Source organism: Solenopsis invicta, chromosome 8 (assembly GCF_016802725.1).
Source record: "Solenopsis invicta isolate M01_SB chromosome 8, UNIL_Sinv_3.0, whole genome shotgun sequence".
Lineage (NCBI taxonomy): Eukaryota > Metazoa > Arthropoda > Insecta > Hymenoptera > Formicidae > Solenopsis > Solenopsis invicta.
In genome coordinates this window covers 4,813,592-4,841,212 of record NC_052671.1, presented here as the reverse complement: position 1 = coordinate 4,841,212, position 27,621 = coordinate 4,813,592, and the positions used below count along the sequence as shown (strand labels likewise).

At 35.1% G+C, this 27,621-nt stretch overlaps 2 protein-coding genes across 6 annotated transcripts; one reads left to right on the top strand and one right to left on the bottom strand.

Annotated features, from left to right (window-relative positions):
* Nucleotides 1–970: 970 nt before the first annotated feature.
* On the top strand, nucleotides 971–7,945 carry LOC105196076 (ADP-ribose glycohydrolase ARH3). 5 transcript variants are annotated; one of them, XM_039452754.1, is made up of 8 exons: nucleotides 973–1,685; nucleotides 2,049–2,253; nucleotides 2,560–2,723; nucleotides 2,952–3,173; nucleotides 3,271–3,380; nucleotides 3,451–3,658; nucleotides 3,767–3,965; nucleotides 7,768–7,945. In XM_039452754.1, the coding sequence occupies exons 2-7, from the start codon at nucleotides 2,091–2,093 to the stop codon at nucleotides 3,944–3,946; spliced, it is 1,047 nt and encodes a 348-aa protein (XP_039308688.1). In that variant the 5' UTR covers nucleotides 973–1,685; nucleotides 2,049–2,090; the 3' UTR covers nucleotides 3,947–3,965; nucleotides 7,768–7,945. The 5 variants fall into 5 exon arrangements, with proteins under 5 accessions (XP_011160128.2, XP_039308688.1, XP_011160120.2 ...); XM_011161818.3 differs by lacking the exon at nucleotides 7,768–7,945 and adding an exon at nucleotides 4,059–4,679; XM_011161826.3 differs by lacking the exon at nucleotides 7,768–7,945 and having other exon boundaries at nucleotides 971–1,685; nucleotides 2,581–2,723; nucleotides 3,767–4,436.
* On the bottom strand, nucleotides 4,077–24,087 carry LOC105196097 (BTB/POZ domain-containing protein 6-B). The gene is made up of 6 exons (XM_011161848.3): nucleotides 23,639–24,087; nucleotides 9,620–9,831; nucleotides 8,938–9,110; nucleotides 7,803–8,059; nucleotides 6,540–6,928; nucleotides 4,077–6,295 (listed from the first exon to the last, which is right to left on the bottom strand). The coding sequence occupies exons 1-6, from the start codon at nucleotides 23,778–23,780 to the stop codon at nucleotides 6,083–6,085; spliced, it is 1,386 nt and encodes a 461-aa protein (XP_011160150.1). The 5' UTR covers nucleotides 23,781–24,087; the 3' UTR covers nucleotides 4,077–6,082.
* Between the last annotated feature and the right edge of the window lie 3,534 nt (nucleotides 24,088–27,621).

Genomic DNA, 27,621 nt, shown 5'->3' with positions numbered 1-27,621 from the left:
AATCATAAATTTGTGATTAGGAGCCTCTCAATGTTATGATGGAATGTCCAGTGTTTTTTTGATACTTTCCATATTTCTTCGTGCACGAGTAATTCGGCCTAAAATAAAAGTGAATTCAACATTGCGCAATGCCTATGACAATTAATATAAACTACAAAGTTTTGATATTAACCTTTATATAATATTGGTTGCATTTAATTCAGATACCTCCTTCATCTGTCGATCGCATCACGATCGGGACGATCACCGTCGTTCCGTGCTTTGCTAGGATTCTTCTGAATCCTTGAGACAGTACAGGTACTATTTTGATTCGACTTGACGAAGCGTCCAACCATTGCAGCGATGGATAAAAAATGTGGCGTGACAAGGAGAAAATAACCGACGCGTGATGTCACAAGATTAGCCTAAGCAACGACGAGTGTCGTTCGACAATGAATCTTCACGTAAACACAACGGACAAAGGCGAAACGAGTCGTTCCCGTTCGAAAAATTTAACATCGCACGACTAGTAGCCTAGTGTCTCATTCGACATTCGCGGTATACTACTACGGATGTTGCATCCTTTCGAGTGATTGCGCGCGCGCACGTTCGCGCGAAAACTCTACTTGAAGCGACACGAAAAGCACACAAAGCCGTACTTCACGAAGGAGCACGATCGTGTCAACACACATCGTTACTCACGTATCACGATCGCTATTCCACATTCGGCATTCTCACTATCGCATTTCCGCGCAATTCAAGCTCGATTCAAACTCAAAACACACGAGCATACACAAGGATCACGCCGCGTACGCGTGCGACTTTCAGCGTAGAGAGAAACCAATATGGCGGCGGCAGCGCTGCCAACTACACCGCCGCGGTCGCTCGGCCGTCTCCGCCGCCGCTCGGTAACGGTCGTCGCCATTGTTACCGGCCGGCCCGGCCGCTACTGGCAATGCTAGCGCCGCCCCTGCCATGTTGATTTTCGCATCTCTGGCGCGCAGGTTGGATGTTTGGATGCTCCGTCAGCTTAGTGCTCTCGTGTATGTACGTACTCCAAATATGAATTGTGCGCATATACAGTGTTGAGAGTGCCGACGTGATAGCGGATCGACATGACCACGATCGTCTCGATACACGGGTCACGCGGTGTTGTGCGTAGAGTGCGTGATCGCACTTGTTTACGCTGCGCGGGAGTTTGTTTGTGACCGCCTGTGAGGTAAGACGTTCTCATCCGTTGCTGACATATTTTTGTATCTATCGATTGCATCACAATCGACCGCCGTCCCGGGATGACTATCGTCGTTCCGTGCTTTGTTGAATCTTGGGGTCTGTATTGTCGCCGCGATCCCCGCGTTATATTAGAGAGACAGGTACCATTTTGACCGAACTGACCTGTTTACGAGGCGCGGGCCGCGCGGGTCGTCGCTGCGTCATTTGCCTGTCGCGTCGTTTCGAAAACTTTTACGTGCGCGTATTCGCTCGTCCGTGCAGTGGAATACCACGAGTGTGTCCACGAGGAAGCACTGCTTGATCATCGTGCAATTGTACTAGATCAATTCGTACGGAAACGAATTGTATCGTTCTCTGTTCGCAATGTCTACACGTATGTAGCATACACCGGCGCGGCGTGCATACGCTCGTTCAAACGGCTGCCGTCAGCGAGAGAATTTCAACGAGAGGACGACGATTCGTGAAGCAGCTCGGTAAGTTATCATTTAACTTATTGTTAGTTTCTATCTCTACTCTATGGAAATTAGTATTAATGAGGTTTAATCTATGAAATATATTTAATTATCGAACGTGCAAAAGAAAGCAGATCAGATTCGACATTTCTGAGACAAAATCACGATTAAACAAGAATATAATTTTCAGAAATGTTTTTTATAAATCTAATTATTAAATTCATATCACGCAAATTTGAATTTAAAATAATACTAATATTAAAATATTTTCGCAATTAAATTAACAATAATAAGACTGCGAATCTTTCCACGCATGTTCTGAAACTCATCGAAAAATAAACATTTCACAGCTGTCGTGATCAATAGCTGTTGTGATTGCATCAGTTAGGTTAGGTTAGAGTTCCACGTGCGTAACAACGATCAAGGATGGATTCGATGTTACTGAAGAGTAAATTCCGCGGTACGATGTTAGGTGTTTTAGTCGGCGATTGCCTTGGAGCCCCGTATGAAGGCTTACAGAAACTATCAGATCGGAAAAAGGCCTGCTTACATAAAGACCTGAACAAGTTGTGGGACACGAAGTTCAGAGGTTAGTCGCGAAAGTCTGCAATTTATAATAAAGCCGGTTTACATGCGATGGAATAACTTTAATTTGAATGTTATGTTAATTTGTTCTGCCTTCAATAACGCATTTATTTATATAAAATCCACTATGTTATGTACTATCAATATGTTAATAGTTACATGATGTATTAGAATGTATCACTGTCATGTTTTCTTTCTTTAAAAACAAAAATCCAGAAGTAACTCTGAAATTTTTTATACGTATCTTACATTTTATTTTTATTTTTTATAAGAATTGATATTTTTATACTGAGAACTCTTAATTGTGTAGAACCTGTCATGCAATACACAGATGATTCTGCAATGACACGCGCCTTAGCTGAGTCGTTGATTGAGAAACAAGATCTGGATATTGTTGATGTAGCTAAGCGATTTACAAAAAGTTATCATGATGAGCTTTCAAGAAAGAATTGTTACGGAGCTGGTACTGTAACTGTTAGTTTTTTTTTATTAACATCAATAGTATTAATATCAATAGTAATTTTATGTTGTTTCATTTAGCTCAGAATTTAATTTTTTTTTATACATAGCATCATCAGATCTTTTACAAATAGTACAGTACAAAGCATGTATTCATGTTAAAAGGTACTTTGATCATTTTTTCTCATAATTGTTTTATAGTTATAGATACTTACAATAAATTGTAATCTCATATACGCATAGATACTTAAGGAATGGAAGAAACATGTGGATGAAGCAAATGTAAAAATCCCAGCAAAGAATCTATTTGATGGTCAAGGTTCCCTCGGTAATGGAGGTGCTATGAGAATTGCTCCTGTTGTATTATTTTCATACAATAATTACGATAAACTTATACATAATGCCAGAGAAGTAACAGAAATTACGCATACACACAAGTTAGGGATAAACGGTGCTATTTTACAAGTAACTGCAAATCAATTTTTATCAATACAAAAGTATAATGTATATGTATATTTTTATCTTAATAAATATCTGTAATACAAGTCCGTTATTATCACAGGCTATAGCAATTCAACAAAGTCTATCTTTAGATCCCAATGAAGAATTGGATGTTTCTAAGTTTGTTGATGATCTCATAAACAAAATGGATAAAATTGAAGGTGACTCAAGGTACACTTTATATCTTATTATCTTTTTTTTTTTGTTTAATTTAGATATTAATTTAGTGTAAATCATATAGCGAATACAAAGATCGACTAAACATAGTAAAGAGCTTACTTTCTGAGGAAGGGGATGATCCTAATGAGAAAAAGGTTGTCGAACAACTGGGTGCTAATGTCACAGCTTTAGAGTCCGTACCTACCGCGATCTTTTGTTTTCTAAGAGCGCAGAGTCCCATAAAAAGGATGCCGATTTTCAATCGTCTCAGAAGAGCAATTCAATATGCCGTGAGTTATTAGTTTTGTTGCAAAATCTTTCATGGATCAAATAATTATCACTGCTTTTGTATATAGCAAAATATTTAAAAATGTCATTTACATTATCATGTTTTGTAGATTACTTTGGGAGGTGATACGGACACGATTGCTAGTATGGCTGGTGCGATAGCTGGTGCTTTCTACGGCTACGAAAAATTCAGCCTATTACTCTTATCGCATTGCGAAGAATGGGAAAATTTTCAAGCTCTGGCTGATAAGTTGCTGTATCTGCCAACATCTAGTGATACAGATAAATGAATAATATATATTTAAAAAAGTATGTATTACATGAAAATTTATATGGAAAATTTTTAGCAAAATGTTTAAATTAAGAATTCTTTCTATACCATTTAACCACAATTAATTACAGTTTTACTAATGCAGAAGATTATATACTCAATGTTCTTTTATTCATCATTGCTCCCTTACAAGCTTCAGCCAACATTTTACTACTTACGTGGCACACTTCTTACTAAATATCAATTTGTAATTACAATATACATTACCATCTATGCTTTGTTATTTTACACATTTTATTTTTGTTCACGAATTGTTAACATATTTCGCTTTTGACGTACAAGAAATAAGAAGTGTATCTGGTAACTGAATTATTTGGAAAGTAAATCTGTATGACTAGTATTCATAATTTTTCGCAGCACTATCATACGCTACAAAGTTAGACTTACATCGTGTATAATCGTGCTTTTTTTTTTATTAGACCTACAATAAAGATAGAAAATAATATCAATATTTCGTAAGTTTTGTGTAAATAAAAATATGGGCAGGGGAGAGGAGGAGAGACGTGTCGGAAACCGCTTGAATTCTTCCGTTTTTAAGTGGTTCCGTTCTCTCGACGATCACAGAGATTTTAAATATATAAGCATGGTCGCGCGATCAGTCTGTAACTCTATCTAAAGCACGCTGCTAAAGATGCAAGTTTTGTTATACATAATCAGTGTAGTCAATAATCCAATTAAAAATAGTAATTGTATATGGCAACGATATCCTTCTTTTACAAACAATGTCCTTTTCTTACAAAACTATAAAAATTTACCAATTGTTCATCATTATAAAACAACTGTTATCTAATAATGCGTCACATTTATCGCATATATGATATTCATTTTCAGAAACTTTTGTTTTAAAGTATTACCAACTTATAATCACATTTTTATATTCATTATGAAACGCATATTAGATACTCTCAAAAAACTGTGGAGACTTTGGATAAGAAAGATAAAATTTTCAAAAATCAATTGGTAATCGGATACATAAATACTTGACAACTCTCTCTCTCAACTTGACTCTTACAAAACAATATTATATATCCTTGAACGCGTCAACTCTCGCGTATTCTTAGCCGCAGCTTTGCGCAGAATACAAATAATTTAAAGATTATATACTCTGAACAGCAAATATGAACACAACGAAGATGTCGTAATAACACTCAACAGGTCACGCATTTCTAATAACGTAGACAATACTCTCGTACATTCAATTTACAAAAAAATCTTTGGGAAAGGCGCTTATGAGAAAGGTACATTATAATTGGACTAATAATTTATATACGTACAAATGAAATTTTTCTTTCCGACGATCGAATCAAAATCTCGTTTCCTTGTAAAATGCATTACCTCGTAACAATCTTAAACAAAAGTCCCGGCTTTGTCCATCGACTATAGCGAAAAATTCCTGTTGTAGCAACAGATCTTGCGCGAGTTTATAAGCAAGAGGCTAAAATATCTCTCAAAAAGAACGTGCGTAGCAAAACGTGCGTAAAACGACGATGAGTTTATAATGTTAATGGAAGTTGACGCACAACATAGTTTTAAATTTTCACGCGATGGACAAAGTTTTAACGAACGTGCAATCTCTCCGTTTTCCTAAAATAGTGTCCTCATCAATAAAAGTGTCCATCGAAGATCTAAATACTCCTCTAAAAACATTAAAAATGTTCTTTTCAATATCTCAGTCTCTTTTGCCTTCAAAAATATTGCCTATATGTATATATGTTGATCAACATTTCTAGCTGATTACGATATTCTGGCAATGATAGAAATCACTTGTGTCTTTCTGCATCCATAAAAAAAAACATCATAAAAAATATTAAAAAGATATATTTACACTGAGTTTTACTTAAATTATGCAGTTATACTGAATATCTTCCATGGATTTAACTTGACTGCTATATAGATAAATGTATATGTGCATATAATTATTTTTTTTAAACGTTCTTTAAGCTTCCATATCGCATTTTATTAATTATTTTATGCCTTACTTCCTCAGGTAGAATTTGTAGCCGGAAAAACAAAGTGATGTAGAGAGATAAATAAAGGAATATCTTTTGTGAAAATTTGGAAGTTCTGCGATTAATCGTAATTCATAGTGTGATGTTTAGTCAAACACGCAAGCTAGAATTTGTACGAGGCAATTTCCTATTCTAGCGCAAGTCCTCTGCCCTTGACTGGCACACTCTCTCCTTCTATTCTTTCGATTATCCTGTCGTTCTTTTTTACCAGGCCTAAACATGCCGCAGCTCTCATCCTTGCGTTTGATCCTAGGTGCACTGGACAACCTGGACGGAGGAATGACCGTGCGATTCCGAAGCTGTGGATTAAAAAAAAATCTATAAGCTTTATCTTCTTTGATTAGTATTATTATAAAAAAATTAATCGAATATACGGAACAAAATAAAATGGCAGGCATATAAATCAAATGAATTAAATTAAAATGACAAGATTTACTGAACATCTTTGATTTATGTAATCGATTGAGATTTTTTAGCATTTTATCAAATGCCTTCGAAAGATAGAACGACGAAGAAATTCCTGATTGGAACACGCATGCTTACGCTATCGTTCTTCTCGGGATGCCTGAGTATTTTAGAGACGATGTAGGCGCACTCCTCGTTAGTCAGGATACCGCTCGCCATAGGGCCGCTGACAAATTCCCGGTCGTTCATAAGAAGATACCGCACGCTGAAACAGATGTCGTCCGAAAGTACTTCTCTCTTGCAGGCCGGCAGGGGTTCCATGCCTTGTCTTCTACACTCGGCCGTGGCCCACCTATCCAAGGCGGAGAAAAGGATGCACTCGCTGGTGATGTACAGAGTGTCGCGGCGCGCTATCTGGGCGATCTCCTGGGCGCTGAGCTCCTCGAAATTTTCTTGTTGCAGGATGTTCGCCGAATTCAAATCGATTACATCCAGACACTTGAGCAGAAGTTTGGTGCACTTAGCAGCTGCAATACGAACGAATATGTGAATCGCGTGATTTCTTCGCTTGAATACTCTTGTACCAGCCTTATCTTTATCCTATTTTTATTCGTCTACGTGGAAGAAACAGTTTTGCTTAATTTATTGTAACATATAATATTCAACTTCCTAACTGTACAAAATTTATATTAACAAATAGTTATATTAATTTTTTAAAATAAGTGTATTTTTTCAGAAACATATTCATTAAATGAAACCCACTTAGATAGTTATTGTTATGACCCCTGTTATTTTTTATGTATGAAGCTTATACAAAGGATAATTTTCAATGTTGCTACTTTTGAGAAGCTAAAATTCCAAAGATAAAATTCTAAAAATTAAAAAATCAATTAAGATAAAATTAAAGATAATTGTGATGTTCAAGAATAAACTCTGGGGGATTTTGTGATTAATAATTATTTTGAAATTGTGCGATTTATAAAATAGTTTATTATATCCTATTTATTTTCGGTTCAGGCCTTATTCTATTCATAAGCATATGATAAGACCCAATTTTTTTATTTATTTACAAATACGCTGTATAAAAAATGTTTTATTTTTTGTGAGTGATTGAAATGAAAATTTTATTTTCACTTTGTTTCAATACCCTCATAAATAGTTTTTACAAAATTAAATTAAATGTGCCTCATTTGGCTCAAATACCTTAATGAACCTTATGAAGGGTGTTTAAGCAATGCAAAAAATTTTGACATTCTAGCATTCTTGAGCGTTTTACATTATTTTAATGATTTTACAAAATTTTATTTCTACATCTGTATTCAGCAAAATTTTTAGATACTTTAGCAAAACGATTCTTATTTCACAGTCTCGAAACTGTTCTCAAAGGGACGAAGAACGTACCTATCAAACCGGCGTGATCCTCGGGCGAAGACGTTGCCGAATCAGGTGATCTATGAAAGGGATCACCCTCCTGCAGTTCGTTCGCATAGAATCCAAGACCGTGATAAATCTCGAGTACGGTCAACGGTGTCAGGTGCTCCTCGAGATACGATACGGCGAGACTCGCGACCCCCACACAAAGGTACTGATGAGCCGCGTCGAGCGTGGCTCTGGCCGTTGACACCGAATTAAAATTGACAGGCTCGTTGTGAAAATATCTACCAACGAAACAAATTACTAGAAACAAAACACAAGTTCAAAGAAGACTCAATATCGACTAATACTTATACTAATACTTCTACTAATTTTGTTTTTTATATGTCCAAAGTATTGTAGATAAACTTTAATCTCGACTCAACTTACTCTTTATTTCTTCATCATTCTTAGAACTAGCAAAAGATAAAAGATAAATTAAACCAAGATTGAAGTTTATTTACGTCGATGGAAATGGGCATTCTGTTTCTTACGTTTGTTTTCAACAAAATGTACATACACTCAAAAAAATGTTTTGCTCATGTAGGTAGATTTCTAGATACAACAAAAATTTATCGCTGTTTTCTGTATCTGTTAAAATATTGTTTGTCATGTAGAATACATAGCAGCAACATTTTAGCAATCCTATATAGTAGAAAATTTTAGTCTCGTTACCAATTATACAGTCAAATTTTATATCAAGTACGATTGACCTCACGATATGAATAGACGCCATAAAAAAATCTTTTTTTAAATTTCACGAACAGTTCAGATATAAATTCTGTCTCTGTTAGATTTGTTAAGTATTAAACATATGCGATATTACAATATTTGTCAATCATATATCTACCTTGATTAATTTTTCGCAGCCACAAAATTGTGACTGTAATTGTTAAACCATTTCTTTGAGTGTGAAATAACTTTAACCGCGATTTAACTATTCCGTATTTGTTCGAATTAGAAAAAGATAACAGATTAAAGCTTAACTTTGACAATTTACATTGACAAAAAGAGACATTAGCGAATTATTTCAAGAGTTCATATATCTCTCGATTTTTCTATTTTCGAAAGATTTTTTCGGGATGGGAAGGGAGTTGTTTATTTTCGCAGGAATAACGTTTACCTGAGGACATTATCAAACGCCCTTTTGTCAACGTGTTTCAATCGTAACAACGGCGGCGAATCTGTCACTGGTGGTGCGAGCGGACCTGTAAGCATCGCCCGAAACCATTCCGAACATTTGGCCAGTCGTTCTCTCTCAACGCAATACGTCCATGAATCGCCAGGTAATCCAACCTGCGTTACGTATATTTTATCACAATTATTACAACATATTTGTATGTGGCAATAATAGTATGTAATTTCAAGTTGATTTCATTCTAGCAAATATTGAAAGCGCATTACACCCTACATTTTTTCAATTTCTTTTCATAAAAAGAATATATATATTTTTACGAATAATTTTTTTTTAATTATACGAAAAAGAAGAAGAAAATAAGATATAATATTACATATGTTAAATAAGGCATTATTATAAATTTAAAAATATTTAGAGCAAAGTTGCCTATTATAATATGTTAATTCAGCAGAAAACCTGCCATCTCATATTAGGAACCTATTCCACAGGCGATTTTACCATAATAATATATACTTTTTCACTTGCGCCACCAGAGATTTTTTTTAACATTTAAGTGCTCGATTAACTGACATTACGAGTAAAAAAATCTCACATTAAATTTATATTAAAAATGATCTACGTTTAACTTTGTACTGAAGAAAAATTTGCATTTATCTTTAAAGCGTACCTCAAGTATCACGACATTTTGACGATCTACGACGTATAAACCGCTCTCATAAGGTGCCATGAGAGGGACTCGAGACATATCTGCCAGATCCTTATGTAATGTCTTCGTAGTCAACGGTGGAATCAGGATTCTGGAATAAATTTTGCTCCGCAGTCCTTGAGACTTTTCACGCCGCTTTTCAATTTGGATGCGAGAGAATGGTGAGTAGCTGCCTGTAGAATAAATAAAACTCTATTTAGACAACAAGACGCAACAAAGCGGGATTGACTACTGCGTAAAGGAGAAGAAAACAGATAGAGAATTATCGCGGGTAAAGCCACGCGAGTATATTATTTTTATCTCGCTAAGTGCCCGGCGCATTGCCGTGCCGAATTTCGTCAAAAACGTATCCCTCCGCGAACAGTGAATCATTTTGTATTTTTAATGGGTATGTTTTCTTTCGATGTGGCACCATCCGTGATTCATGGAAACATTATCTCCACGACGGTTCAATGAGTTCTGCTTTTTCCGCATTTTATCAATCATTACCGTTTACACCGACTGCCGTGTCAATGTTACGAGACGCACGGTATCTAATTCACACATGGGCTTGGCAGTGTTTACGGAAGATAGGACTTTACTTCAATTGGTTATTAATTTTTTTTATTTTAGTGGAAACTGATAGCGCGATATACATATAGGCATCTCTGAATTTTATATATATAAAGAAAAGAAAAGAAAAACAACCAGAGGCAGTTTTGTAGAGTTTTAAATAAAAAAAAAATTTTTTAATATTTTGAAAAGGAAACAGCGACATCTTAAATTTCAAAAACTTAACACGATTACTCATATGCTTCTAACAAATCTAAAAATTTCTTATTGGTTTTGAAAAATGTTTTAATACCACATGTAAGCACACCAAACTTGATTACAATATCTTTAAGCGTTTTCTAGATTTTCGAAGTTTTCACATTTCTTTTCTCAATTGACAATTTTGACACTCTGTATTTTGAAAACAAAACTGACTTTAGAGTCGATATTCATAGCCACAAATAATTTTCAATCTTTGATTAAAAGCGTAATTACAGATTCATTCATACATTCATTCATTTTTCCCTTTCGATCAAAGGTTGAAAATTATTTACAACTATGAATCTGGACCTAGGACACATGTTTATAAAATCTTTTTTTTATAAAATAAGCCATGGCATATCCTCTTAAATTTTTTACGCTTACTTAGGTATCGCCTGTATATTTTCTAAATCTTGTAGAGTAAAACGTCACTTCAAGGATGATTTTTCTATTAGAATTGACCAATTGCATTTGTCATTAAGTAGAATTGACAAGAAATAACCCATAACAGTTGACGCATAACTGATCAATTAAGTTAATCGGAAGTTATGAAACTAGTCCTTAAAAGGTAAAAATGCAATTTTTCGAATAATTTTTCATTCTACGAGATTTAGAAAATATATAAACAATTAAACAAACATTATATAAGATGTTAACAAAAATAAGAAATTGATTTTTGTAAGATAATTTTTACAAAGAAAATTCTCGAGAGATTATAAAATAAAATTGTTTGAAATGTTTCTCTGTGCAATCTATGCAGGAAATAAACCTTGAAATAAACTTATCGCTTTTACCCATAAATGGGGGTAAAAGCGATAAGTTTATTTGCTGCAGAGATTGCACAGAGAAACATTTCAAACAATTTTATTTTATAATTCTAATAGAAAAATCATCCTTGAAGTGACGTTTCACTCTACAAGATTTAGAAAATATACAGGTGATTCCTAAGTAAGTGTAAAAAATTTAAGAGGATATTCCATGGCTTATTTTATAAAAAAAAAATTTTATAAACATTTGTCCTAGGTCCAGATTCAGAGTTGTAAATAATTTTCAACCTTTGATCGAAAGAGAAAAATGAATGAATGTATAAATGAATCTGTAATTACACTTTTAATCAAAGATTGAAAATTTTTGGATTGAAAATGGGTAAAAGCGATAATTGTGTATAATCTCGGTAACAAGTGTTCTTATCATTTTTACTTGTAAAAGTGATACGTTTATTGTATGGGATTACATAAGAATATCATTCAATGTAATAAAAGCTCATGTTAAGTAATATATATTGCGTGGATACATATGAAAGACATATAAGTAACAAAATTGCTTTAATTAGAAAATATACGGAAAAAAAATTGTTTTCCGTTCAAGTATATTTATTTTAATATAAAAAAATATTTTCTAAGTTTAAAAATCAATTATTTTACACTAGCTAATAGTTATTTAAATCAAGGTATATATAACGATGTTAAAATAAATATATTTACATTGAACATAAAAACTTTTTTCAGTGTATAAATGACGAATGTAGGATTTACTTGTAAAATAAGTATATTTCAATAATAATCGAAATAATATTTCCAAAATAATCGACAAAATTGCGACACGTTTTAAATTGAATTAATTTTTGAATGATAATTTCGTACTTGTTTTTAATCGTCAGATGATTAATTTGTCTGATATACTTTGCACATCGGAGCATTCATGCCGATGTTTGTACCAGTGAGAAATCAGCTCATAAAGTTACCGAATGGATATTGGGTTTAAGAACAATTGTATATGTATTATTGTCGTTCCACAATGTGAAAGATTCACGGTATACTAATGACATCGATACCTATATGAGTGACGATCACTGTTAACACGAGTGAGATGCCGCTGTATTGACAAAACAGCTGAGACTGTTTGATAGCAACCGTACACACGACTAACCGTAACTCTAAACCTGACAAAGCTTCGTAAGGAACGTGTTTATTGTGTTTTCATATTATTTGAATTAAATCCGCAAATCTTAATTTGCAAAACTCATCATCGTTCGACATAGTATATATTTTTAGATTCTAAATTATGTAACATGTACAGATAATTTTTTATATAAAAATTTGTTTTATCTAATTTTGAAAGCTTCAGAGAGGCAGCAGCTTTTCAATTTTTTCGCGGATTTTCTCGGTTCTTTTCACGAGGGAAGCTAAATTTTTATATATTGGAAAAATTCACCCATAAAATGAATTTTCCCAATAAATTTTTAGAAAAATTTACCCGAGAAAACTGCGAAAAAATTGGGAAAAAAAATGGTTTTTTCTCCGAGTTTGAATAAAAACATATAATAATTTACGTGTTAGAGCAAAAAAGCAAACATATATGACACACAGATATGCTTTTCTTTTCGCTTTCTAAAAGAAACAAAATCAAAAGCATGTCATTGATTACTCACCACGTTTGATTCGATTAAGTGATATCCTTATTTGTTATTTTTCAAACACAAATCACATTTCGCAAACTGTTATTTTTACTATTACTTTCCCGGAAATAATAATAATGACAATTTTCTTCACATAGTAATTATCCTCTGCACTGAGAAATCGGGAAAACAATCGCAATGTATGTACATGACATATTCGCCCCGAAACACAAATTATTTATGCGAAAGAGTGCGTAGAAGTTCGGCGAAGAACAGAAACGAAGAACAGAACCCTTTCGGCGTGAGAGTCTCGCTCGACTGACAAATCGATCGGTCATGCTTCCACCATAAATGACTCAGGTCCTCTCAGAGGAATCGTTCAACGTAAATACAAACGCTTGCATTTCAATGGGTCGGCTGCACCGACGATTGTTTATAAACAAACGTACGGCCGAGTGCGGGGGACCGTTTCAAAAACGTTCGGAATGCTCTCTCGTAAAGGAAGGGGTCTTATCAATACCCCGAAGCTGTAGGCTGCAGGAAGGGATCCGCGCGGCGGATGGGATCCGGGGTTCATTCATCCGCTTCGAAACTCGAATCCAGTGACGAAGAATGCAACGTTGTCACGACATCGACCGATCGTTCGAAGCCTTCTTAGAGATAATGCTTGAGACAACAAATCTTTTACATAGTTTTTATAACGTAGAACAAACGTGTATGGTAACAGCTCTCGAGAATTGTTTATTTTAAAATATTTCAGAGCGGTTCCCCAAATTTACGGGGACCACGATCCATATGGCTTTGACACTTAAGTGGGCATTTGATTTTTTTATGACGCGAATGGTCACACATGGTTTAATTTATTTATGTTTTATATATAAACAAAATATATTTTATTTTTATTTATAAGCAATTATAAACTAATACATATTTTAAATATGAAATATATGTATATAATAATTTACGAGCATTAGAAGTGAAAAAAGATTATTATATATTTTTTGAAATATTTTTTCACGTAACATCTTTACTAATAAGTTAGTCGCTGTTACAAATAAAAGCAAAACAAAGAAACGTTCATTTATTCGTGCATCTGAGTCGGTTTGACCACCACGCGCCCGCTTAAGTGTTTAGGAATGTTGAACAGCGGAAGAAAGGGAAAATTGTTTATTTAATTCTCTTATTTTTTTAATGTTTCATTAAACATAATTTTAGAAATTTTTTTTTTTCAAATACATTTGAGAGAAATAGATTTATAAAAATATAGGGATGTAATGTAGCTCCGTGACAGCGACGGTTTCGTACGTGACAGGTTGTAAGTTTGAACTCACACATCCTGTTTACGTATGAATGTTTAAATTTGTAATCTAAAGAGAGTGATATAGAGACCGATAGTCCCACCCGCTTCCAGCATTACTGCTATAAAATTATAGATTAAGATACGAAGATGCGAAGAGATACGAAGATTGCGTTTAGTTCCTATTTCTGTTGATGACAGCTTTGACGCCGCTATCGACGCGAATTACTTTCACAAGGACTATGGTAATTGTGCTTTATTTCGAAATTTGGTTTTGATTCTAACCATTGCTGAAAAGTTTTTCGCGACTCACCGTATTTGAGAATCTTTGGTTTGGAAAATTATTTAGGGTAACTCCGGTATCAGGTATTATTTATTATGTTTGAGAAAAATTAATTTACCAACAGCAACTTCATACTGTCTATTACTGTAAAAAAAAAAAAAAATTAGAAATATGAAATATTTATTTTCTTATATTTGGAAAAAGAACTTAGAAAAACCTTGCATTTTTATCGTGCATCAAAAGTAATGGAATTTACAGCAATTCGTGAACGGGGCAATCAAATTGGATAAAGAATACAAGAGCCAAGCACTTTCATTTTCGTGCATTTCATCCTTTACTATCTCTCTGCTTACACTTGAAGAAAGTAAAGTTAAACTTGGTAATAATTACCAAATCCTTTTTTCAGTGCAGTGTAATTATTTTAATGATCCAACATAATTATTTTCATATGTATCTTCAACAAAATCGTCCTTCTCATTTCATTCAGTATATCCTGAAATAATCGTTAAACTTTTTACACTTTCTATACAGAGAAAGAGAGAGTAATTATTTAACATAAATTGTAATACATCGTTATTCATGACATTGACAAATTAATTCAACTCTCAATTGTTTCATTCGTTAATATTGGTAAAAAGTTAAAATTACAAACATAATACTAATACAACACGAAGGCATGTAATAGAGAGGTTGCAAGCAAGTTATCTGTACTCCTATTTTTTGTGACTTTGGCGTAAATATCGGGATTACCTTATTTTAGAATATTGCCACGGAGCGCTGAGTCTCGTTAATTAATTTTCCGCTTTAGCGCGCCAGTTCTCAAGCCAATCGAAATAATCTCGCGGAATAATCTCTTCGTCTTTTCCGGAATTAATATCGACAAGGTCAGTGCCAATGCCGTTACCTGCGACGACACGGTCGTAAGAACAAGCGCGCTCTTTTATTCTCCGTTTCGCACTCGTGGATTTCCGGTTAGGACAATTGCGTCACGTGGAACGTGGATGCGCTCTCGATCATCCGGATGAATCAAAAGGTGTTAATTAGCCGAGACGTCGGTCGTGGTTCGAATGAATAATTGCCGCGTGTTAAACGTTCGCGATTGGGGCTGGTCTCTCGGACGACGCGAGATCCAAGAAGACTCTAATGATATTCAGGACGGCCGGTGAATGAGTCCGTTTGAAAAACCGAGATCGCAAGGTCACGTTTCTGGGCTCGCGATGCGAAAATAAAATAATAAGGTACACTAATGCCGTTGATGCGCATTATAACGAAATAACGGCATTCCTTAAGAGGGTATTCTCGTTTTGAAAAGTTAAAAAGGATGTTTCTCAGACTTTTTTTTTTTTTTTTTTTTTTTTAAGAAAACTTAAAAACCAATTGATATCCAACTCTGCATACTCTTTTATTATCAGTTTAACAATATTTTAATATTTTCGAAATTTAAAAAATGCTATTTTTTCATGTGTTATACATTGATCATTAATAGCTTGCAAAAAAGATGGTGGGGTGAACAATAGCTTTTCCAAAACCAAAAAGAACAAAGTTTTTCTTTTTCAAGCAAAGCGTAGCTATGGCTGGAACTAAAACTAAATAAAAATATCATTTGACAGAATGACAACAGCCTTGGTAAAAAATGGATTTATTTTTTTATTTCTCGCGTAGAACTTTTTACGCGTGTTCGAGCAAATTTACGAAAAAAAAAACATTGTTAAAACAACCGATTTATTAAAACAATAAAGAACTTTTGATTCAGTAGATCCAATATACGGACAGCTGGTTTTCCATGTTAAAGCAGAAAAGTTTACAGCTGAATAAAGTTAACGATTATAATAAATCATATTTGTTAAAATAGCACAGCTAATTTGTTGATATAGCAAGATAACTTTTTGCGAAAATCAATCGTATATATTATGGACTAACATTTTTTTTTTTTAAATTGCTATTTTTGCTGCTGCATGTAATTAAAAAGAACTTGTTACGTTAGCAACTTTGATTATAGCAAAGAACTAATTGCTCTAACAATTTATTCACTGTTCTCAGATATAATTTCTTTGTTAAACCATCAAATATCTTTACAGTAACAAGTATTAAACTCGTGCAGCAAGCTACAGCTTTTGCTGAAATCGCCCAATTTACTCTTTTCCATAAATTACTGAAGGGAACATCGAATCGAAAAGATATTTATGGACACACACGTGACATTTCGAATTTTCAAACGAGGGAGAGATGAGGCACCGTTACCGAGCATCGCAGCTTGGAAACATGCACGAACGAACGAATGCAAATGTGAGTCACCGTGCATTCCCGCGACATGTTACCACCCGCGTCAATCAGCGCGCGTATCCCAAACCGCATCAATAAAGATTCACATTTCGCATATTGCACATCGCGCATTACACGTGACACATTTCACGGCGGTATTATCGTGGCAGTAATTTATGGCAAAGCGGGGCATCAGCGCGTACCCTATTATTAAGCATCGCTTCGCTATGAGAATTTCAATGTACGCGCTGTGTTTATAGCTGAGGAGTGGCTCATTGGAACGGTCGTCACGGGTACTCGTAAACATTATTGATTGTGCGTATTAACTATGCTAAGTGTTATGCCGCAAAATCGTACGAATATGCTCGGTCTTGAATTTATTAAAGACGGAAGATTTATTAAAACGGTAGCTCATACCACACGGACTTAATAACAAATGAAGGTTGTCTTGTCACGATACATCATTCTTTAAATTACTGTGTCGTAAAAGCGTATAAGTTAATCGACAGATCGTACTTGCGCCGATTTTGCAATCAGAAACAAGAATGTTACCGCGATAAAAGGATACAATTTTTTTTCGGTTACGAAAGATTCGACAAATTCTTTTCATTATGAATATTTCTTTGACAGTATTTTATAATGAGAAAGAAATGCAACTGGAATATACTATGATGGTCATGAAAATGGGGCCACTGAGAGAGAAAAACAATCCAGGAAAAAATCGTTCATATATAATTTGATATAATTATATATCAAATACGTCTATATACATATATTTAAATATATATAATTATATATAAATATATTTATATAATTCATATATTTATATATGGATATATTTGATTATTTATAAAAAATTTCTTTCCTGGAATTTTTCAAATTTTTAAAAATACTGAAGTTTAAATTTTTAATATTAAATTTATTCTATCACATTATTTATTTCATAAGAGACTAAAAACAAATTTTACTTTTAATGCAATTTGTATTAAAATGAAAGAAATGATAAGGTGTAATGAAAAATGCATCAATTTTTACATAGATGGGTTTATTTTTGTGATCATTGCTATGCATTGTTTACAAAATTTTGAAGTAACTTTATAACTGTGTGATTTCAAGCGCGGAATATTCTGTACGCACGATATGATTTTAAGACAACCGAGGATGTTTAGTGAATCACGATTTTGCTAAAATTAGAGCGCAAAAACCCATATGCACACGAGTGCTCGGACGTCTCTTGAAACGAGAGACGAACAATAATTCGAAGGAAGATCATTTTTGCCGGAAGGAAGAGAGCGGCATGTAATTGAAACGTAGCGTGAAATTCAAGAAGATCGAATGAAGCACAATTAAACAATCGTGTCGTTGTAACGACGAACACGCATCGGCCTCGTTTCTTTCTATAAAATTCGGCGAGGTCTATTTTGAAAGAGAGACACGTGCAATGGAATAATTTAAAGAAAGACTCGTTCTTATCGGAAGAGACGAGAGGAGAATGATATTCCAAGAAAATGAATAGAGCGCAATTATGTAACCGTGAGAAGTGTGCATGGGTCTGTCGTATATCCCTCTCTGCGAGATACATTCGGCAGGAGTTTGTTTTTTTTTTTGCAACGGAGATACGTGGCTGCGGGTGAGATAGAATTTAATGGAATTTAGCGCAACTGCAACTCTATATAACGCGCTGTAACGATAATTACCTTGAACGAGCGCCCGCTCGGCCTTTAAATCCAATTAAAATTAATGCTTCCATTTCAAACACGCGCCCGCATTTTCAGCGAGACGTATCGGCGCGACGGACAAAGAGGGTAGAAAATTATAGACACTTTTTGGGGCTCGTCACCGTAACGTATCAATGCCCGATCTATGTTCGTTGAAATCTCTGAAAGTGAAATACTAAAGAGTACACAAAAAAGAGAATGGTTTTGTTGAAATGCGTAAAAATTTAGCAATAGGATACAAATAAATGAAAATAATTATGTAGAACGCTCAACAATGGTGATAAATGCTGTAAAAAGTTACAAGCATTTTAGCAACCAATTTAAATGTCCTAAATAATTATTTTAATGGTCCAGCGAAGTTACTTCACATCTGTATTTCAATTTTCAAATGCTCCAGCTCAATTTTCGTAGCTCAATTTTCAAATACTCCAGCAGAACCGTTTTTTCGTGCATTTAACAAACAACACTGAAAAAATATTTTGCTGATGCAGTTAGATTTCTCGCTATTTTTTGTACCTGCTAAAAAGAATTGTTTGTCGCATACAAAATTTATAGCGGTAAAATTTAACAATACTTTCTAGAAAATTTAGGCCTCATCGCTAATTATATAGTCAAATTTTATAATATGATTAACATAAATAGGCGCCACAGACAAATTTTCTTTCTAAACTTCACAAACAGTTCAAATATAAACTCTGTCTTTATCATTTAGATTGATTAAGTACCAAACGTATGCGGTCATAATATTTGCTAATCATTTACCTACCTTAGTTAATTTTTTGCAGCCAAAAAATTAATTGATTGACTGTATTTGCAAGACCATATTTTTTTTTTTTTAAGTGAAGGAAGAAAATAGAAGATTACATTAATACTGTTTGAAATAGCTCGATCCTTTATTCAAAAAAAAAAGACTATAGTATCAATTCCTTTGTGATGTTGCGCGAATTTAATCCGTAGAATTGTTCATCGAAGCTAACAACGCGGGTGTTCGTTATTACTTAAAGTGTTGACGTAATGAATTATTAGGGCGAACTCAAAGTGTTTGAATATGAAATAAATTGTAAACAGCCGACAAAAAAAATCAATTATGGTTCAGCGATAATAATACCGCCTACTGCGATAATCTGGCGCGATCATCGGGGTTCGTCAATTGATTCAATCAATGCGGAAGATCTCCTCTTTGCTCGAGTTCGCCCGCATATATGACCGTTTCTACTCGAATTTAAAGCCAAATTGCCATCTTTACAAGTGCTCGCTATAATTATTGTACAAGATGTTACAATCTATGTCGATTAAACATTGGCTGCGTAGTGCAGAAGAAGCAGTTTTGCGACTATTTTAAGATTCTTCGATATGATTGGCTCTTGCTCTTAGTTTTTGCAGGGAACCAATTATATTAAAGAATCTTTTTTATATCATATTGAAGAGCAATTTTTCAGTTCGGTTTCGCGAACGTGACATGTCCGCTAATTGTAAGTTTTAAACTCTTTCCTTTAACTCTCCCTACACGTCCTCAGACGTCCTGACTCGTCGGTCCTGACTCGTCGATGAAACTTTTTGTCTTTTTCGTCAAGCTCTAGTAATCCCGACAGTAATAACAATTAAAGAACAGATATGAGAAAAACAATCGATGAAACTAAAATAAAAAAACGAGAGAAATATTATACGAACAACCGTATACATTTACAGTAGAAAACGTTTCGTATTTATGTTAAAACCGGTCCTTGTTAAAATTTTTTTGTGTTGAATTTTTAACATGTATCCAAGTATTAATTTAACACAATGTGATTGTGTTGTTTGAATATTTTGTGTTAAATTGATATTTAACATTTCTTGGCGTTAAAATAATATAATTTTAAAACAAAGTCAAAGAGTTACACATGTACATGATTATATAAAAAATACAAATATACATTACATAATTTTTTTTTGTATGTAAAAACTGCAATCTGTCACGTAATGGCATTCATGAGCGGGTTATGTAAATATATGTTATTACATAATAATTAAATAAATATACAAAAATGTATATATGTCTGTCGCATACGTGAATCTTTCATTGGACTTTTTGCCTCCTTTCGCTTTCTCTCGTCAAGCTCTAGTAATTCCAATAGTAAATATAATCGGAACGCTAACGTGTCAAAGTGGGACGGGAAACGAGGAAAAAAACGCGTACGAAAAAATCGAATTAAAACGAATGGATCGAATATATAATTGCGACAGGCCTTGAGCCAAGAAATGACCTCTTCCTTGAATCGATTTCATAAAAGGTCGGAATCGCCTTTACGACACGTGCCTCGCATTTCCTTTCGCAATCATTCGTATCCGAGAACAGATTTAAATTGAAAGAGATTCGAAATCGATTTTCTTCTCCGTAAAATTCCATCTTTGATCGTCAATTATTTAATATTCTAGTATACTATTATATTATTATCATCTATTATACTATTACCATACTTAAAAAGATAGTCGATCTCGCATGTACAGCCACAATTTTTTGCTGCAAAAAATTAATTAAGATTGATGAATGATTAGCAAATATTGTGATATTTAATTTAATACTCAACGATCTAACAGAGCTAGATAAAATTTATTTGGAAATTGTTTGTGAAAAATATTGGAAAGAAAAATTTTCTGCGCGACGCCTATTTATGTTAAGGCGAATTATAAAATTTGATTGTATAATTGGCAACAAAACGTAAATTTTCTATAAAAATTATTAAGATGTTCCTGTTAAAAATTCTATGTGTGACAAACAATATTTCAGCAGATACTAAAAAACAGCGATAAATTTTTCTTGTGACATCTAGAAATCTACCTACATCAGCAAAGTTTTTTTGAATGCACTAATATGCCCGACAATGATCGATTGCAGTTTCATTTGACTTTTAAAAGAATAAAATATTCTTAAAATGATCGAAAATTATTTTAATTACCGAAATATTTTTATTTCCTTCAATTATTAATATAACTCATTAGATAAACGCCTTAGGAAGCATTGCGTTAAAGAAAGAAGCAAAGTACAATTACGCGAAGTATGAATGGAACTTCCGCGACGTCTCCCGTCATTTCCAGTTTGGAAGAAGACGCTAAATGTTTTTACGTTCTTTACAATTCTATAAGTTCATATTGAAAGGCTCAAAGACGAAACTTCGTAACGAGCGTTGTTGCGTCGTAAGACTCTAGTAGCGTGGATACTCGAAAACTGCGAAAGAACGAGTATCCGACGAATATTTAACGAGATGACGAGAATCATTATCATTTAACATGGCCAACATAGGATTTCCATATTGCATCTATCTCCGTCGCTCGTTGTAACCGCTGGCTCCACGCACGTTACGAGAAAACAGAGCCGCGGCGAGCCGCGCAATTAGAGGAACGCCGTAAAGCCGGCGTTTACGAGCGGTGCTCCGCCGCGCGTATGCAAACGTCTATTAATAAAATTCGATCTTGTCGATCGCGAGCGGAACGCAGGCATGATCGATCGATCGCATCCCGAGGGCGACGACGACAGGCAGCGGGGCGGGGGAGAACGGTGGGAGACGAGGACGTTGTGTATCTGGCAATACCGAAGGCAACGACAATGCAGAAACGTGCGAATTGAATCGCCACACGTGGCACCGCGCAACGACGACGCAGCTGCGTGCCCTCACAATGGCGAATGTGCGAAAAATGTCGCGTCAATGGTGGAGTCGGCGCCGTATATCGCGAAAACCTTGACGCGGTCATCGCGTCGCCGATGTAAACGCAACGCTCAATTCAGGGAACAGATATCGCGCCTGACATTTTTATTTGTAGCCCCTCCTCGTCTGCTGGACGTTTTAGCGATCGTTTTTCTTCTTCTTCTTCTTCTTCTTCCTCGGGTCCTCGCGATCGCGACGGGATTTCGCTGATGAGCGCTAGGTATTCCGAGGAAGCGCGCCGCGATGACGGAAAAATTCGAATGTCAAAAAACGTTCGTGGATGGAGGAGAAATAAAAAGAAAGAGTGAGAGAATGCGATCACCAAGTTGATCAAATTGAAAGAAAGAAGTAGTTGCCGGAAGATCGGCGTACGTAATTTTTTCAATCTTTTCCAAGTAACACATGGTTATCCGTGGCCTGGCGGAAAAAAGTATTATAAAATTCTACGCAAATTTATGAAATGCCTGGAATACTTTTCTAAATTTTTGTATCTTTGTAGTGTGTCGTTTCTGTCAACTCTGAATTTCTCTATGAAACTACAACGAATTGCAACATCCCGCACATTTCTAAGCAGCTTACTCCAGCGAAAAGAAATTTCCACGATTAAGTACAAAGTTCTTTTTGTATTTTTGTTGCATGATTTCTACGAATTATTAACTATAACATCCCACACATTTCTAAGCAGCTTACTCTGGCGAACAAATTTCTATGAATAATTACAAAGTTCTACTGAAAATAGAAATTTGTAGAAATTACTATTATTATTGTTTTTTTCGTAGAAATATTTATTTTTTCTTACATATATGTATACGACTACTAAAATTGACAAAAGCGTTCCAATAGCATTTTGGCGTAGAATTCTGTAGAACTGTTTTCCGCCAGAGGGGATAGAGATAGATATTAATATTCCTTTTAATTAATAATTTTTGCTTCTCGACGTAGAGAACCGTCAAGACCTTCCCTCCTTCTCAATCAAGGAATGCGAGTCGTGAGAAAGGGATTATTTATTTCGCTTTCAAGGTCGAAATTTCAACCGCTGTATACGTTATCCTACCTCAGCTGCGTATTTTCTAACTTGCAATGCGATTTTAATTCGAATATTATCTCGGAATCTCTCTACTTTCCCGCCGACTGTAAAAGTTACTGTAAAAATGAAATTGATTTGCTGCACAAACTAATTTCGTAGAATGCAACTACTCCAATTACGTTTTAATTCCTTCGTGAGCAAAATACGTTAGCAGGAAGCTGGCAGATTAATAGCGGCAGATTCGATTGAATATTTCAGTAGATTAGCGTCATCACCGTATCCGCGTTAAGTTTACATTCTACTGGCAAGATTCGCTGACATAATCCGACAACAGAATGACAGCAGAAACCGAGCGGAGCGAATCGTTTCATTTAAACGCTTACGCAGGGAACGGCAGATTTCCCTCGATTTCTGTCGCATTCCTTACATTCCCGTTAACGTTCGTTCAATCGTCAAAATTCGTCGCGGGCGTCAATTTTCGATCTCAATTCGATCGTCTGGGATTATCTTGCTCCTTTACCTGACGTGCGACTCCTCCTCGTAACTTTCGCGCAGCTCGCATCGTCGGTCGTCAACAAACACGTGGCCGTCTCGCGGTCGTCGTAGCTCCGCGTCCTCGTGCACATCTCGCGCAGGGCCAGCACGCGTATCTTCTCCATCATCAGTGATGCACCGATATACCGTATAAAACTAATTTGCGGAGACCGATGAACGCGCGATCGCGGAGCCGAGATCCGTCCGTCCGTTCCGCTCGATCTCGAGCGATACGATGATCCAGCCGGCGCGGCCGCGACGTGAGAAATCGCCGTTCTCTCTTTCCCTCTCTATATCTCCGAGATCGGGAGATCAAGCTGGGAAGACGAGACGCCGCGTCGGTGAACGCGACGATCGACGAGTGAACCGGTCGCGGATAAGACGCCGCGCTTTTGTCGCTTGAAAATGACGCGACCGCCGGTACATCCGGTATATCCGTGAAATAAATAATAACCACGTGATTCATCATCCTGTCGGCGCTCCTACTCCAGCCTCCTTCTCCTCCTCCTCCCCCCCCCCCCCCACCCCGCGAGAAGAAAACTCGCGTTTGACCTAGAAAAATACGCAACGTGTACGTACGAGCGATATCCTCGAATAACGACGATTCTACATCGGTTCATTTTCCCCATATCGTTCGACGACGGATGCGGTGAGCAATTAGAGGAAGAGGGACGGTTAGAGAAAGAGGGAGAGAGAGAGAGAGAGAGAGAGAGAGAGAGAGAGACGTGAAAATGATGGAAGAAAACCGAAGCCGGTAAGGAAACGTTTCCGCGATAGTGGAACATTATCACGCGATCGTTTCCGTGGTGAGTAATTCGATATAATTGTGCGCATCACGCATCACTAGCTAATTTAATTGCCGCTACGGCGATTTGTATTATAGCGATGTAACGTAGCGATAATCTATAGCGTAACACCGACGACGCGACGTCTCGATTTTTATTTTTCGTTACTTCATCTGCCGTATTGAATTACGTAGTTCGCAACGGGCGTTTTATGTCCCAATTGAGCGCAATTAGAGCGATTTTTTGTTAAGTTTTGAGAAAAACGTAGTCTCATTAGGTGAAATTACATTTGATCTTATAGTTCTGCATGCAAAGCAATGAAATCGTCAATATTGATCCAACGTTAAAAATCTGTTATTTATAACTATACTAGTGTATACGCTTGCACTTATAGTTAAATAAACAGTTGAGAAAAGCGAGATACAATTCAATTGAGCATCAGTAAGAGAGATCATTTATATTCTAATTTTGTACTTGACAATGTAAATGTAATATTACAATTAATATGTATTTCATTCAGAGTTGGATAAAATAATAATTCTTTAAATTAAATTGAATTATGTTAATGCTTATAAAATTAATTTAATTACATTAAAAATTGCATTGAGATTAATTTGAGTTAAATTAAAAGTTAATTTTGAGAAGCATTATTTATATTAAATTAGAATGTCGTAACTTTTTAAAATTAGATTATTCCAAATAACAAAACAAATTATAAGATGGATCATCAAACAAATTGAATATTCTATTTAAAAATTAAATTTATTAAGATACAAATACTATTTTTTAACGTGTATTTTTTTTTCTTTTACATAAATAAATTCTTAACTTGAAAAAAAGTAGTAGGTTTAATTTTGCATTTTAAAAACAACCGGTTGAAGATACAAATTAACTCATTTGAAATTAACTAGTCTAAGTTAAGAGTTAACTTTTGAATTTTATTATCTAACTTATAACCTTTTAGCCAGTTACTATCCTGGTTATATTACACATTTGTATTCAGAAATTATAACGTAGACGTTACGTAAGTGATTCTTTGTGCTGCAAGTGGAAAATCTTAGCTAGCCCAGTGTAGCAACAAAGGAGCTGTAAAATGTCGAATTTAAATCAATCTGCGACTCGAGGCGCACGTGTTTTCAGGGAAGCCTCATTAATTTCGTCCAACCATTATACTACCAATGCTGATCCAAGCGTATCGTAACTTTTTTGCGGTATTACCGTTCGCTTCGTCCTCATGTGTAGCACGTAATACCGCCTGAATCCGTGACTCACGTGCCGCTGGGAAGCGCGTTCGAATACTCGAGAATACGAGTACGATCGCACGATAAAAAGTGGAGTAAGGCCACGCGCGCGCGCTCGCAACATCGCGAATGTTAGTAATTTAAAACGTAGGAAAAGTCTCCCCGACGTTTTCCGCCAACGCTCGTGTTCGATAACCGATGAAAATTATCGCGACGCTTTATCTGCGACGATAATTTCGCGAGGTCGCGAATAATTACCGTCGCGCATCGAAAAGACGACGGCACCCGTCGCTGTCGCCATAATTGCAAAGCAAACATGCGAAAAGACACACGTGCGCGCGCGGCGCAGTTTCTAGCGCGAAATAATTGCAAATTGTTCGTCAACGTATGAAATAATTGCAAACTGCGCGTTGACGTTATCGCTTTACGGTTCGTTCCATGTAGCGCGCCTTTTCCCTTCGATGACGATCAAAAACGATGAAACGCGGCGCGCGATATCGATTTCTGCGAACGAATCTTTATCTTCAAAGGTGCGAGTATCGTTTGGAGGTACCCGAGCCGAATAAGGCCGACCTAACTTATTTTTTGGAGATATTGAAATAAACCACGCGAGAATAACGTGTTTATTGCAATCACTCACAAAGATAAAATTATCTTCGGAACGCTTGCAAATAAACAAAGAAATTTTTTTAACTCTGACATTAGGCTTTACTAAGTGCTTGTGTTTTTAATAAAGCTTGAATCAAAAATAAATTGAAAATAGCAAAGAAACTCGAAATCAAATAAATTTTTATTTTCTTTGAAAGCATTTTCGCTTCGACTCAAAAAAAAAAAATCAAGTTAAAGAAACGATTTCATCGATTTAAACATGACTTTTCTTTGGATGCAACTTCTCTTTATTTACTTCCTGCGACAAACCTTTCACGCATATATATTTTAGGCATAAAACGCATTTTTAAAAGGTAAATTTGAAAATAGGTCTTATTCGAGCTAAGTACCTCATTAGTCCATGGATAAAACAATTTAAACTCGACAGTAAACCATAAAGTCATGAAAGAGTCATGTCTGTCTGGGGAATTTCCGCGAGTTTCGTCGGTATCGCGAATGACGATACGTCTCATCTAAATAACAATGGTTAACGACACGCAATATTTTGACATAGTACGCCGCAGCTGCGAAACTGCGGGATACAGCCGGCAAGTTTGTAACAATAGTATCGGTGTTAAGTCCATTTTACATAAAATGTCTAACAGAGCGTAAGAACGACATAAGATCGCTGGATCAATAAGCATCTAGCATAAAGTCGCTATATTGATTTATATATAAAATTCTTATTGAGGTCCAGCGGCCTTATGCTGTGCTTATGCTATACTGTACTGAAAGAACGATTTTGTTGAAAATACAGATATAAAAATAATTATGTTGGATCATTGAAATAATTACATTGCACTGGAAAAAGGATTGGTAATTATTACACGGAGAGAATATTTTTTTAAGTGAAAAAAATATATAGTTTTCTTAAAATATATATATTTTTATGCATACATTTGTTTGTTCAGTTTAAGTAAAAATATTTACTTTTAAGTAAATAGACATGTTACCTTAAGTATCTAGTTTTGTATTTTTACATTTAAATAATGACTTTAAACATAAACTAATAATATTATTTATTGAACTTAATTAAATTTTTTTTTAGATTAAAAAATTTGATTATTTTGAATACAAAAACAGTCAAACAGCAAGTATTTCCTAAACTGCAAGAAAAAACTGATTAAACATTATTTCTCCATTTTATTTATATAAATATTTCAATTATGAAATTTTTAACATGACTACAAACAAATAAGACGTTATCTACTTATTGAGTAAATAATTTTTTGTTGAATACAATTTTTTCTCTTCCCACCAAATTTGATAATAATTGTCAAATCCTTTATTCAATA